The following is a 13,367-nucleotide window of genomic DNA, read 5'->3' as shown; positions in this document are numbered from 1 at the left end:
TTCCGTCACAAGGCAACGTGGCTTTAAGCGACATATTTGTTAAAAACTGTTTACAACTGCACTATGGCTCCGTGATTACATAAGTTACGTAATAAAGTGATGAACACCGTCTGGTCTCGCGATGGATTTATCTTCTATCTTGCCACGTTCCAGTACAGAAAAAAACGGGAATGAACGAGGGCTTTCTCTAGAAGGGATACAACTTTTGTCAAAATTGACTTTATGTAGCAGGTTTACGAGAATTTACGCAGCAGGTTAGGATAATTAACGTATCAGGTCCGAAGAATTAGGTCAAGGTTAGGAAAATAGTTAAGGTTCGGGTTAGCGAAAACCTCCTTTTGAGGTCAAATTCGAGAAAAACTGTATCCCATCTAGACATGACCATGGGCGAAGTGGTTCTAACCTGCGGGTATCCACACGATTGAATAAGACAACATCCTCTGAAAGCGAATTGGACGACATTTTCCCTTTCTCCGCCCATCTTGTCTTCGTAAAACCCGCACTGGCTGAGGGCGCAGTCACTCAAAAGTCGACGGGGTTGCTATGGGCTTCGGTTTATGAGGGCAGAGAGATTTGATTTCTACTGGGCCACCTTTAATGCAAGAAATTGACAGTGACGCTCGCTAATTTTTAATTTCCACTTGAATTCAAGCAACTTCGAATAGCCATGGTCACGAAGAAAAACCCACGAGGACAGAAACTGAAAGGTTCGTAATTTCAATTTCAGTAATGGCAGTGGTGCATGCAACCAACCTTCACTTGGCTACAGAAGGCCTTTGAAAGTTAATCGGCCGGCATTTAGGCAATGCAAGTTAGCCTACAATACTATAGACCCATAACTGGACAAGATGTAGCACAACGTCCACAATATACCCAAAAAGTTACCAAACAATTGTGTCCCTTTTTATGGAGTCACCATCAACTATACATTTGTCGAGTTATAGTAGACGTCACAAGTGTCTTTGTATCCAGATGATAGAGGCTTTGCCTCTCTGCTACATTGTATAACGAACGAGGCATTCGTTCGATTTGAAGCACTGTTGCAATTCGTTAGGTTGCAAAGCATAGCATGAGAGTATCAGGTCAATTTTTGATTACAATTGAGTGGCCTGTGCACAAATGAGGACTTTGAGTCATATCGTTCCCAATTATTGCATTGTACGCAGCAAGGCCAATTAAATATCTTCCTCGTAGACTACAACAGAAACTACATCAGTAGACGATGGTATCGTCCCCTTTTTTAGTTTTTGGTCGTTTCTCCAAGTGTTCACGTGTCAATAATGGAAGAACGTGGGAGGGGTTACACGTGGCTTCTATCGTCGTCGCGGTTTCAAACCAGGACCCCTATGGAGACGTTTTAATAATATGGCGCCGCTCCCCAAGTTATCAAGATAATAAGTTACAATGGCGTGGTCTGAGCCCCATACTTTAAACGTTAACTAGTGGTTTAAGGGCAGACAGACTGCAAGGGGGCGCGGGCTTTACATGTAGCCTACGAGTCATGCTAAATGTATGTCCCCTTTGCAAAACTCCAGTTGCATTGTGACACGTGGCCTTGGGCCGTAGAATGTGTTGCACATAGTAAATTATTGGCATAATCTCATAACATCAGTTTCAGTGCCCTTCCTACTTTAGGCTAGGCTACTTATAGAACTTTATTTCTAAATCATTCGTCTGATACAGAACGCCCGATGTCCACTGTTTTGTACTCTTTAAAGAAATATGATAATCATCAGGCCACTATTCATATCGATCATATCAGTGTGAATATTACGGGCCAGGCTTTTGACTGAGCTGCAATACTAGAACGTTTAGAAAAGTAATCAAGAAATGAATTACAAACGTTACATCAATTTAGTGGTTGCAAATGAGTTGAAGATGGGTCTACACACGTCGTATGTTAAGTGATAAAGGTAAAATAATGTTTAAAAAAAACTTTATGTACAGTTATCAGAGTATTTCACAAGACAAGGCGCCTCCCCCTTCATGTATGTTGACCGTTGTACGGGGGCATATTCACTAGGTGAACTGTTCAGGAAGTTGCAGAAAGAAATGTAGTGTAATATCTAGAGGTGACATAATTTACTATTCTACACGACCGAGAAGCATCTGTCATACATTTATGAGTTAACATTGGTTACGTTGCACCGCCCTGAACAGGCCCTCATACTCACTGCCCAACGTCTGACTATGAACTGCCTGCCTATGGGTATAGGGATGTGACTTATTGATACATGAAAGCGAAAGCTGTTTTCGATTCTGCATTTATGGTTATGTAATAAGCAGTTAAAAGTATATGCCAAGTCAAATTCTGTACTTTATGACCAATCTAAAAATGTATGTAACCAAATGTTTTCTTTTGAATGTACATTCTTTCACCATATTGTTTGTTTAGAGGTTTGATTGTCATTGATATTCTACAATGGTTTTCTATGGACATTTTATTATGTATTATCAAATTGATATATATATTTTTTTTTATGAAATTGCCCCATCCCAGGCTTCCTCATCTCTTAGAAGCTTGGTGTGATTGGACGAAGGCCAAAGAACTGGTAAAGGCAACAACTGCTTGCCCTGACCTGTGTGAACATGTTTTTTCTTTGCAGTGGATTTAGTCAAAACTAGATACTATTCTTGAGGAATAATCTTGCATGTGTGGTGTGAGCTTGTTTGTATGGGATGTTTTATAGCTTACTTGTACAAGAGTGGCAGGATTGGAACATGTTGTATAAACTTCCCACATGCTCTAAATGTTTGTTTTTGCCTCACTGATGCTGGAGTTAATTTGATTGCTATTGAATTGATAACACAGAAGTATCAATATTTGGATAAGAGTTAACTGCCCATTTTATTGCTAGAGTCCCGTGTACATTATGTAGGCCTGCTGCATCTCAGAGCCAGGACACGGTTTGTTCAATTTGAACTATGGTTATGCATTTCGGGGTTCTACAACTATTGAAGGACAGACAAGCTAGTCTTTATGGAGAGTCAGTAATGTGGTTTTGAGATTATTTTAGCTATTTGCCTTTTAAAATATTCATACCAAGTTTAGTATTCTGACAGTAGCGGTGCGTGGATAAAGTCACTGAGGAAGCCAAGTCAGGAAGAAAAGCCATATTACAACCTATGTGGTAATAGCGTTGTTTATAACCTGTTAGTTCATATCCCTTACCACCGTGAGATAGATAGATACACACACAGTGCATTCGGAAAGTATTCAGACCCCTTGACTTTTGAAATGCATAGTTTTTTCCCCCCTCAGTCTACACACAATACCCCATAATGACAAAGCAATAACAGTTTTTTTTGTGTTTGCGCATTTATTTAAAATAAAACAGAAATATGACATTTACATAAGTATTCAGACCCTTTACTCAGTACTTTCTTGAAGCACCTTTGGCAGCGATTACAGCCTCGAGTGTTCTTGGGTATGACGCTACAAGCTTGGCAAACCTGTATTTGGGGAGTTTCTCCTATTCTTCTCTGCAGATCCTCTCAAGTTGGATGGGGAGTGTCGCTGCACAGCTATTTTCAGGTCTCTCCAGAGATGTTCGATTGGGTTCAAATCTGGGCTCTGGCTGGGCCACTCAAGGACATTGAGACTTGTCCTAAAGCCATTCCTGCTTTGTCTTGGCTGTGTGCTTAGAGTCGTTGGCCTGTTGGAAGGTGAACCTTCGCCCCAGTCTGAGGTCCTGAGCGCTCTGGAGCAGGTTTTCATCAAGGATCTCTCTGTACTTTTCTCCATTCATCTTTCCCTCGATCCTGATTATTTTATCAGATTAATCAAACCATTGACGTAATGAATGATAGCATTGTGCACCAGTAATACTAGTAAAGACAGTTGGGCACAGATTCCAGTCAATATAGTCAAGTTGAACTTGAACACTTCTTGTGCTTAAAATGTCATATGCACTTTCAGTATAGACTGAACCATCACACTACCACCACCATGCTTGACCGTTGGTATAAGGTTCTTACTGTGAAATGCAGTATTTGGTTTTTGCCAGGCATAATGGGACCCATGTCGTCAAAAAAGTTATACTTTTGACTCATCCATCCATAGAACATTCTTCCAGGAGTCTTGATGATCATCCAGGTGCTTCCAGGTTATTTTCTGGCAAACTTGAATCAACTTTTTGGATGAGATGGGTCCCATTTTATGTCTGGCAAAAACCAAACACTGCCTTTCACAGTAAGAACCTCATACCAATAGTCAAGCATGGTGATGGTAGTGTGATGGTTTGGGGATGCTTTGCTGCCTCAGGACCCGGAGGACTTGCCTTTTAATAGAAGGAACCATGAATTCTGCTCTGTATCAGAGAATTCTACAGGAGAATGTCACGCCATCCGTCTGTGAGCTGAAGCGCAGCTGGGTCATGCAGTAAGACAATGATCCAAAACACACAATCAAGTCTACATGAAAATGGTTAAAAAGCAACAAATATGAAGTTTTAGAATGGCCGATTCAAAGTCCAGACCTAATCCCAATTGAAATGTTGTGTCAGGACTTGAAACGAGCAGTTCATGCTTGAAAACCCACAACTGTCCCTGAGTTAAAGCAGTTCTGCATTCCCCCACAGCGATGTGAGAGACTGATCAACAACTACAGGAAGCATTTGGTTGCAGTCATTGCAGCTAAAGGTGGCACAACCTGTTATTGAGTGTAATGGGGCAATTACTTTTTCACACAAGGGAACTGGTTGTTGCATAACTTTTAATTAAATCAATAAAATAAGTATATATCTTTTTATGTTATTTGTAAAGGATACCTTTATCTAATATTAGGTTTTGGTAGAACATCTGATAACATTCAGTATAGAAAATATGCAAAAATGAAAAAGGGGCAAATACTTTTTTGCTGCACTTTTTCAAGTACTTTACACCATTGAATATAATGTACCAAGTAATTACACATACATAAGATATTACTATATATACACAGTACCAGTCAAAAGTTTGAACACACCTACTCATTCAAGGGTTTTTCTTAATTTGTATTATTTTCTACATTTTAGAATAATTCATCAAGGATATCTCTGTACTTTTCTCTGTTCATCTTTCCCTCAATCCTGACTAGTCTCCCAGTCCCTGCTGCTGAAAAACATCCCCACAGCATGATGCTGCCACCACCATGCTTCACCGTAGGGATGGTGCCAGGTTTCTTCCGTACCTGACGCTTGGCATTCAGACCGAAGAGTTCAATCTCGGTTTCATCAGACCAGAGAATCTTGTTTCCTCATAGTCAGAGTCCTTTAGGTGCCATCGGGTTCTTGGTCACCTCCCTGACTAAGGCCCTTCTCCCCCGATTGCTCAGTTTGGCCGGGCATCCAGCTCTAGGAAGAGTTTTTGTGGTTCCAAACGACTTCCATTTAAGAATGATGGAGGCCACTGTGTTCTTGGGGACCTTCAATGCTGCAGAAATGTATTGGTACCCTTCCCTAGATCTGTGCCTTGATACAATCCTGTCTCGGAGCTCAACGGACAATTCCTTCGAACCCCATGGCTTGGTTTTTGCTCTGACATGCACTGTTAACTGTGGGACCTCATACAGACAGATTTCCTTTCCAAATGATTTCCAATCAATTGAATTTACCGCAGGAGGACTCCAATCAAGTTGTAGAAACATCTCAAGGGTCATCAATGGGAACAGGATGCACGTGAGCTCAATTTTGAGTCTCATAGCAAAGGGTCTGAATACTTACGTAAATAAGGTACTTCTGTTTATTTTTTTTATACATTTGCCAAATTTGCAAAAAAAAGTTTGTCATGGGGTATTGTGTGTAGATTGAGGGGGGGGGGGGATTATTTAATACATTTTAGAATAAGGCTGTAATGTAATTTGTTCTTGAAAAAGTTAAGGTGTCTGAATACTTTCTGAATGCACTGTATATATTGGGTCAAATTACATTCATTAGACCTATGATTCATTGTTCATTACAGCTAAATAATTTAATGTATTAAATAAATAATAAATGTCAAACGCTGAAGCTAATTTCTGAAGCTTCTGTAGGCTATTGCAGTAGTCTACACAGCATAGAAATACATTGGATTTTACACCGCATAATACGATTCCCAGAGTGCATTTCATCTCCCAGGGTGCAGTGCTCCGCCCAGGGCTGCTGGCTGGCTACCGCTCCTACAATTTCTCTTCATTACTTCAGTTTAACTGACGCCCGGCCCAGAAAGATAATTTCCTTAGACAGCCACATAGCAAAGTCAGATTATAAAATTCCTAATAAGACACTTTAGTTATCACCTTTGTGCACAAAACATCCATTGCATTATTCAAATAATTGTCACTGAGGTCCATTTTTATTTTTTCCCTCACTCACAACCGAAGATATTAACATTTTATATTCATCCAATGTCGGCCATGTTTTTGGATGACGTGATGACGTCGTCGCTGCTCCCTGTGCGCACTGTTCTAGTGCGTAGTGATGGGGGGTGGGATCAATATCAGGATACATTTTTTTGACTATCGTAATATTATTTTGCGCTAGTTTGCTGTACCTGCACCAAAATGATTACTTTCTTCATAAGTTGTTCTCCATTCTCTTTTTAAATAGGGAGCTAATTTTGTTTTAAGCACTTTTATTTTCATGACTGATCAAAACTTCTCATGGCTCTCTCTTGTCCATCTGCAGCAGCAATATGTTTGGAACATCGAATCGCAATAAAATCACAGTATGTAATCGCAATACATATATCCTATTGGCACCTAAGTATCGTGATAACATCGTGTTGTCAGGTCCCTGGCCATTCCCAGCCCTACTAGTGCGTGTGTGAAGATGGGCCGTGTAAACTGAATGCAACCCGGATATAGATGGTCCATGAATCGGCGTATGTGAACGTGAGTAGATTACGTTTAAAACAACATCTGACATATTGGACACGGTCTCTAGTTCTTATTATACCTAGGCGTTAGCAAGCCCAGACAAATGGGAAGTGTTTCACGTGACTTTTGGGTTGTAATCATATTTAAAATGCTCACATGAATTTCATACTTAAGATATTTTCATGACATTGTCACTCAAAAATAATTTTAATTCAGTTGCTAGTAGAATAACGTTACAATGCAAATGTCATGTGTGAAATCGTTTTTTATGTTGTTTTGGAACTCAACCTCCCTTGCACTGCACGGCTTTGTAACACATTTTGCTTAGTTGTTTTGGTGGGCTGGCCCTTATCTGCTCGCTAAGCAAAGTATTTCTATAGTTAGCTTCTGAAGCCAGTCAACAAGCTGCGGACGTGGAGGTATGATGTTTCGTTAGAAGTCATGCTGTTGCATTTTCTCTCTCTCACTAGCTTCGCAGAAGTTTGGCTTGCTTCTCAAAAGTGACTCGCGTGCGCTGTCAGCATCATGCACAAGTAGCCTGGCTAGCTTACTGCTGCCCCCTTGAGAAGACAAGTAGCCTGGCTAGCTTACTGCTGCCCCCTTGAGAAGACAAGTAGCCTGGCTAGCTTACTACTGCCCCCTTGAGAAGACAAGTAGCCTGGCTAGCTTACTACTGCCCCCTTGAGAAGACAAGTAGCCTGGCTAGCTTACTGCTGCCCCCTTGAGAAGACAAGTAGCCTGGCTAGCTTACTGCTGCCCCCTTGAGAAGACAAGTAGCCTGGCTAGCTTACTGCTGCCCCCTTGAGAAGACAAGTAGCCTGGCTAGCTTACTGCTGCCCCCTTGAGAAGACAAGTAGCCTGGCTAGCTTACTGCTGCCCCCTTGAGAAGACAAGTAGCCTGGCTAGCTTACTGCTGCCCCCTTGAGAAGACAAGTAGCCTGGCTAGCTTACTGCTGCCCCCTTGAGAAGACAAGTAGCCTAGCTAGCTTACTACCGCCCCCTTGAGAAGATTCAGACAAATTACTAGACAGATTCCATCCTCTCAATCTGTATTCCGTATATGACGAGACAAATTTGACAGACTGAAAGTTAAATATTTCTAGTACTGAACCGTTATTCATGTTCTAGTATCGAAAAAGTACCGACGTTTCGGCTATACCGTGCAACACTATTCATTTTAGATTTCAACTAAGCACCATTGTTAGGCTAATTTCCTGATGTTCCCACATAGCATTATATGGGCTATCACAGTGCTGTTACGTTACTGGTAATGTGAGTAGTATCACTAAAGGTCACTTTGGTTATGCATGCAAACTAGTGTGTTGGCTCCATGTGTTTAGAAGGAGCTTTCAGCAATATGGTAACCCTGTATCTGGTCTGGAGTCTCTTTTAACTCTATCTGTGGACTTGGTGACTTGGGACTGGCCCTTTTAACCAAACCATTACAGTGTATAGGTGTATAAGGGTGGGGCACCATGTGTGGGTTGGATACCAAGCAGGTTTTATGGTTATAACCTGAGGGCATTCTCTGGAAAACTGAACACATCACGATTAGATCAAACTGGCCTTGGGAGAGTCTGGGGGTGGGGGGATTGAGGACGGGAGTAACATTATCTTGTCACCTTGACAATAGCCACCAATTTCTGTCCCAAAATGTCATGGTGTGTGTTTTGAGGGTGTGTTTGTATGTTTGAAAGAGAGAAAAGAAGGGGAGTGTGTCAAAGCAGACATTCCACAGGATCCTTATGTAAGCTCAAACTGAACAATATGTACTCACAAACGACAAGCAGAGACCGAGAACAGGGAGAGGGAGTCCGTTTCCTCCAACTAACTTACTAAACATTTGAAAAGAGGTTACAGTGGAACTACTGAGGTGTTGTGGTCATGGAGCATCCAGCTGAAAGACACGGTGCGTGTGTGTTGAATACATTCTCACTGTAAATGTTAGTTTTGCATCAGAGGATGTGTGTGTGTTAATACATGTATGTGATAGGTAGTACACAATGGCAGCCTTATTCATTTGGTAATCTTAACTTTTTCCTCCTAGTACTGACTTTGCTGAAAGCTACTTTGAGGAAAAATGGACTTACTATGACTGAGATATGTGGTTGTCCCACCCAGCTATATTAAGATGAATGCTCTGGATAAGAGCATCTGCTAAATGACTACAATGTAAATGTAGGGGGGAGTTGGTTATGAGGCTCTCCAGAGAGTTGGTAGGGAATGGTGTGCAGTAAACGCCTGCACGAATGGCTCGGGACAGGAGCACCAGATCTGCTAGATTAGGGCAGCACCCTTTTCAGGATTGTCAGTACCAATGTTCTCATGAGGATTGCAAACTGTTTAGAAGGTTTGTTTGCATCTGATTTGTAAGCCCACTTAGGCTATTTTCATTCTGTTGTAATATTGTGTAGGCTTAGTGTTCAGAACTGTATGCCTACATCGAGTAGCAAATACTTTAAACCAAACAGATGAAAATAGTGCGAAAAGATTCTGGTTTTAACATGACCAACAACTTTCTGACCAAGGTTCGAACAGTGACCAGGTTTCGGACAGATTAGCCTGCCTAGAGGTTGATTGTTTCAGCTGTTTGTACAGCCTCCCACGTATTTTAATGTGATTTTCATGTGTGCTTGGCAATGTGTGGCTCATTGTGCATTTATGCATTTGCTGTTTCTTGCTATGATTTGTGGTCATGTGAGTGATGTTCTGGATGAGCAACATTTAACACAAAAAATAACCCAACCCCTTCCCCCAACTTGCACACTGTTTTTCAGCAGATTGTCCTATGTCACAGGTAAGGTACATTTGTCGCAGGTAAGGTACATTTGTGAAAGGCGTTGTCCCTCATTTCCTGAGTAGGCAGAGTAGTCGGCAGTTTTTAAATGCCTCCATTCTCTCTAAGAGCCTGCTTAAACCGCCCATGTAGGGCTAACGAGTATCCCCCTGGCAACCAGGCAAAGTCACTGAAAGCCAGGATTTGCATGGCCTGTGGCCTGTAGCCTTTAAATCCCTCTCCCTCAGTCTGCTCAATCACACGGTAGTGTGTGTGTGATTAGGTGTCAGTCAGTTCTCCTAGTAAAGAGCTCCCCTTCTCTACCTGATGCTGTTCTATTGTTACTGGGGCGGGAGGCAGCTGGTGATGGGGGAGGGGGGCGAATCGATACAGTATCGATTTTATTCATAATTCTTTTGCAAAGTAGCATTAGCGAAGGCTAGTTTGATCATCCATTTTTAAATAGTGAGCCAACATTTTTTTTCAGCACTTATTTCCATGACTAATCAAAACTAAATTTTTCATGCGCTCTCTCTGTAGCAGGCATATAGTGAGCAATATGTTTGGAACATCAAATCGCATTATCAAATCGCAATACGCAATACATATTGAATTGTGAGAATCGCAATACAAAAATCATATCGGCAACTAAGTATCGAGATAATATCATATCGTGAGGTCCCTGGCAATTCCCAGCCCGAGAGGCAGCACTATAATGACAGCCAAGAGGGATGCTGGGTAATGTCCCGTTGGCATGGTGTTAACAGAGCCTCTCCATATGAGTGCCTGAATGTCTTCTGGCTGGACAAGAGGACAGCTCTAAAAATAGCCCTATTTGCTGGTTCAGGTCCCATATCAGGTTCCAGCTGAGTTTGCCAGGAACAAAAAGAGGAGGAGGGCACAGAGGTTTGGGGGAAGGAAGTATAAGGGTGATAAGAGACGCACGGAGGCTTTTCCCAATCGGACTGGTCAGGGGCAGTCTGCACAGATGGAAGAGCCAATAGTCGAACCCACCCGGGTGCTTGAACCCGCAATGGTTGTCGAACAGACCGAAGGTAGATGGAGCGACGCTGTCACATAAGAACTTCATCCGGAATGAGGAATATATAGATATATACGTTGATTCGACCCGTGGCATCTTCTTTTGGTGATGGTAGAGAAACCGTTGTTTTTCTGAGGGGTCCAGACCTTGGGTTAATACTTTGGCTTTTGTTCTGCTCAGCTTAGGGACGAGAAGAACAAAGGACACAGCTCTGTGGATAAAGATTGGGCCTAGTGTTTGGGTTGGTTTTGGTGCAGATGTGGAACAACTTTATTTAACTTTTAGAATGAAACATCAGAAACTGTAGTGTGTGGATGGATTTGCAAAAAAGTGAAGTTGACTAATTGGTGCATTAATTATGACAGAGGGCAAGGGGATATTTTGTTGGGACTTACCGAGACATATTTTTATAACTGTCACGACATTGACATGAGCAGGTGCTGTGTATCTGAATATGGTGCATCTGCCTATGTGTGAATGGTTTGACCTAGCTTGAGGGTAGGGGACTCGGCACCTGTTCATTCTTCCATTGCCATCTCTTCGAATACATTGATATTTTTACCCATAGTGCTCTGTGTACAGTGTCAAATGCACCCAGAATAACTAGCTACTCTACTGATTTTGTATTGTTGCCTTTAAGGACAACCATAGATTTTTGGGCTTTTGCTTGAACATTCACACACTGAATTATAATTCAGTTACTTGAAAACTCTCGGCCTATGTTTAATCCTCGTGAGGTTTGTGGCATTCATTTGGTTTTCGTGCTATTTTTAGGCAATACTTTATATACCATTTGTCTTGTAAGTGGCAAAAAAAGTAGTCAGTGGCATGGGTTTTCTCTATTCTTACCCATTTACTTCCTTTTTTTGTATATGAATGCAATAACAAAACAACATATAATCTAAAGTATTATGGTGCAGTTTCTCTCTTAGCTGTCAGCTTCTTTTAACTACAAAGGCTTTCTGATTGGGATAACATTTAGGCCTGTATTTTGACCATCTCACAACTCAAATGGAACAAATTGCATTTGTGTGAATTTGCGTGAAGCCGTTATCCTGTACAGTATTGGCTTCAGATCTGACTCTTTTCTCTCTCGCCCACCATTACAGAAGGCAAAGCACAGCTAGCCAGTAAGAATGGCAAGAAGCCTGAGGGAGCAGGTGGAAGCTCCTTCTTCACCTGGTTCATGGTGTTGGCCCTCCTGGGGGTCTGGACCTCCGTGGCCGTCGTCTACTTCGACCTGGTCGACTACCAAGGCACCATCGGTAAGTGACACCGTGACACGAAAAACAACTGTTAACTGTAGGAAGGCTACACTTCCTACTAGCTACAGCAAGCAGCAAGTGATACGGAGTGCTTTTCAACCTTGATGTTGTTTTACCTTTGGTGCATGTGTGCACATGCTCAGTGTGTGGCTCGGAATATGCCTGTACACTAATCATGTTTGGATTCATGTTTAAATATTGTCATTTCTCTAATGTGAATGTTTTCGTCTGGTCTTAATCTTGCATGCAGCCAAGGCAAAGGACATGCACAGTACCCTCTCTGAGACACTGCAAGGTATGATATTTGTGCCTATGATCATGCCCCCAAATGATCGTGTCAACCATTTCACTCACTAACCCTCCTGTCCTAATTGAAATAATCAATTTGTTTCCCATACATGTCATCTAATCACTTGCTTTTGACTCAATTCTTATCGAAGAAAAGATAACTCATTTTAAGTTTTGCATTAGTCTTAAATTAACGTCATAGGAGAGACTACCTTCACACTGTATTTCTAATTATTAATACCAATTAAATAAGTTTCCACTGCCATAGATGCAATGTAAATGAACAAATGTAATGCAAAGCTGGAAAAATAATATTTTCCTTTCTTTTTTTAATGCTGAGCTAGACAATTTATAAAAATAATACTTAGCCCCGCTATGTTGTGATTATACCTCATAATTAAAAGTAAATAAATATTGAAACGCTAACATGATACTATAATGCTAATGTGATTTTACCAGAAACGCTAGTATGATCATTTAAATAATTGCTCATTATAACATTGCTAATGATAATTAATAGCAATTTAACGATGTAACTTCTGGAAATGCAGAAATGAATGTTAATGATTATACTAATAATCATGTAAGAATAGTGGCAATGAACATGTTATTATAACTTAAATACTATTGTTTCCCACATCCCGCTTTCGATTCAATTGCATAATGTATTATCCTACCTCATTTCACCATTCATACCCAGCCCCCATTGACCCGTGGCTAAAGACTGACTCCTGTTTCTTTGCTAGGTAAACTTTCGTCCTATGACGCCGATGGAGATGGTGACTTCGATGTGGAGGATGCTAAAGTATTACTAGGCAAGTTCATCGATTTTACTGGATTGTTATTTATTGACGTGTTTGTGTGATAATCAGGGGAGGCTGGTGGTCTGTGCTATAGGAGGATGGGCTCATTGCAATGGCTGGAATGGCAGAAATGGAACGGAGTTAAATGTGATTTCCATATTGTTTGTGTTTGATTCCATTCCAGTCAATACAATGAGCCCATCCCAATGAGCAGCTCCTCCCACTAACTGATTTGGGTTTTGTTTTGCATGACTGACTTTGGTATCCCGGATGTCTACCACAAGACTATTTTAGTCAATTGTACCAAATGAACTGAACAATGAATCCACGAGGTCTGCATGTGCATGGTGTGAAATGG

The 13,367-nt window shown here is 41.3% G+C and overlaps 1 protein-coding gene across 4 annotated transcripts in view; it reads left to right on the top strand.

The window, feature by feature from the left end:
* Positions 1–379: 379 nt before the first annotated feature.
* The window catches only part of LOC120020424 (aspartyl/asparaginyl beta-hydroxylase-like), a 29,195-nt gene continuing 16,207 nt past the window's right edge, over positions 380–13,367 (top strand). Inside the window, exons 1-4 of one of the 4 annotated variants that reach the window (XM_038964082.1) lie at positions 380–707; positions 11,763–11,918; positions 12,169–12,213; positions 12,953–13,021. In XM_038964082.1, coding sequence (XP_038820010.1) covers positions 668–707; positions 11,763–11,918; positions 12,169–12,213; positions 12,953–13,021 — 310 coding nt within the window. In that variant the 5' untranslated portion in view covers positions 380–667. The remainder of the gene's footprint in view (positions 708–11,762; positions 11,919–12,168; positions 12,214–12,952; positions 13,022–13,367) is intronic. The other 3 variants (XM_038964081.1, XM_038964080.1, XM_038964083.1) reach the window with 3 other exon arrangements.

This window comes from Salvelinus namaycush, chromosome 25 (assembly GCF_016432855.1).
Source record: "Salvelinus namaycush isolate Seneca chromosome 25, SaNama_1.0, whole genome shotgun sequence".
Lineage (NCBI taxonomy): Eukaryota > Metazoa > Chordata > Actinopteri > Salmoniformes > Salmonidae > Salvelinus > Salvelinus namaycush.
This window is presented reverse-complemented; position numbering and strand designations above follow the sequence as displayed.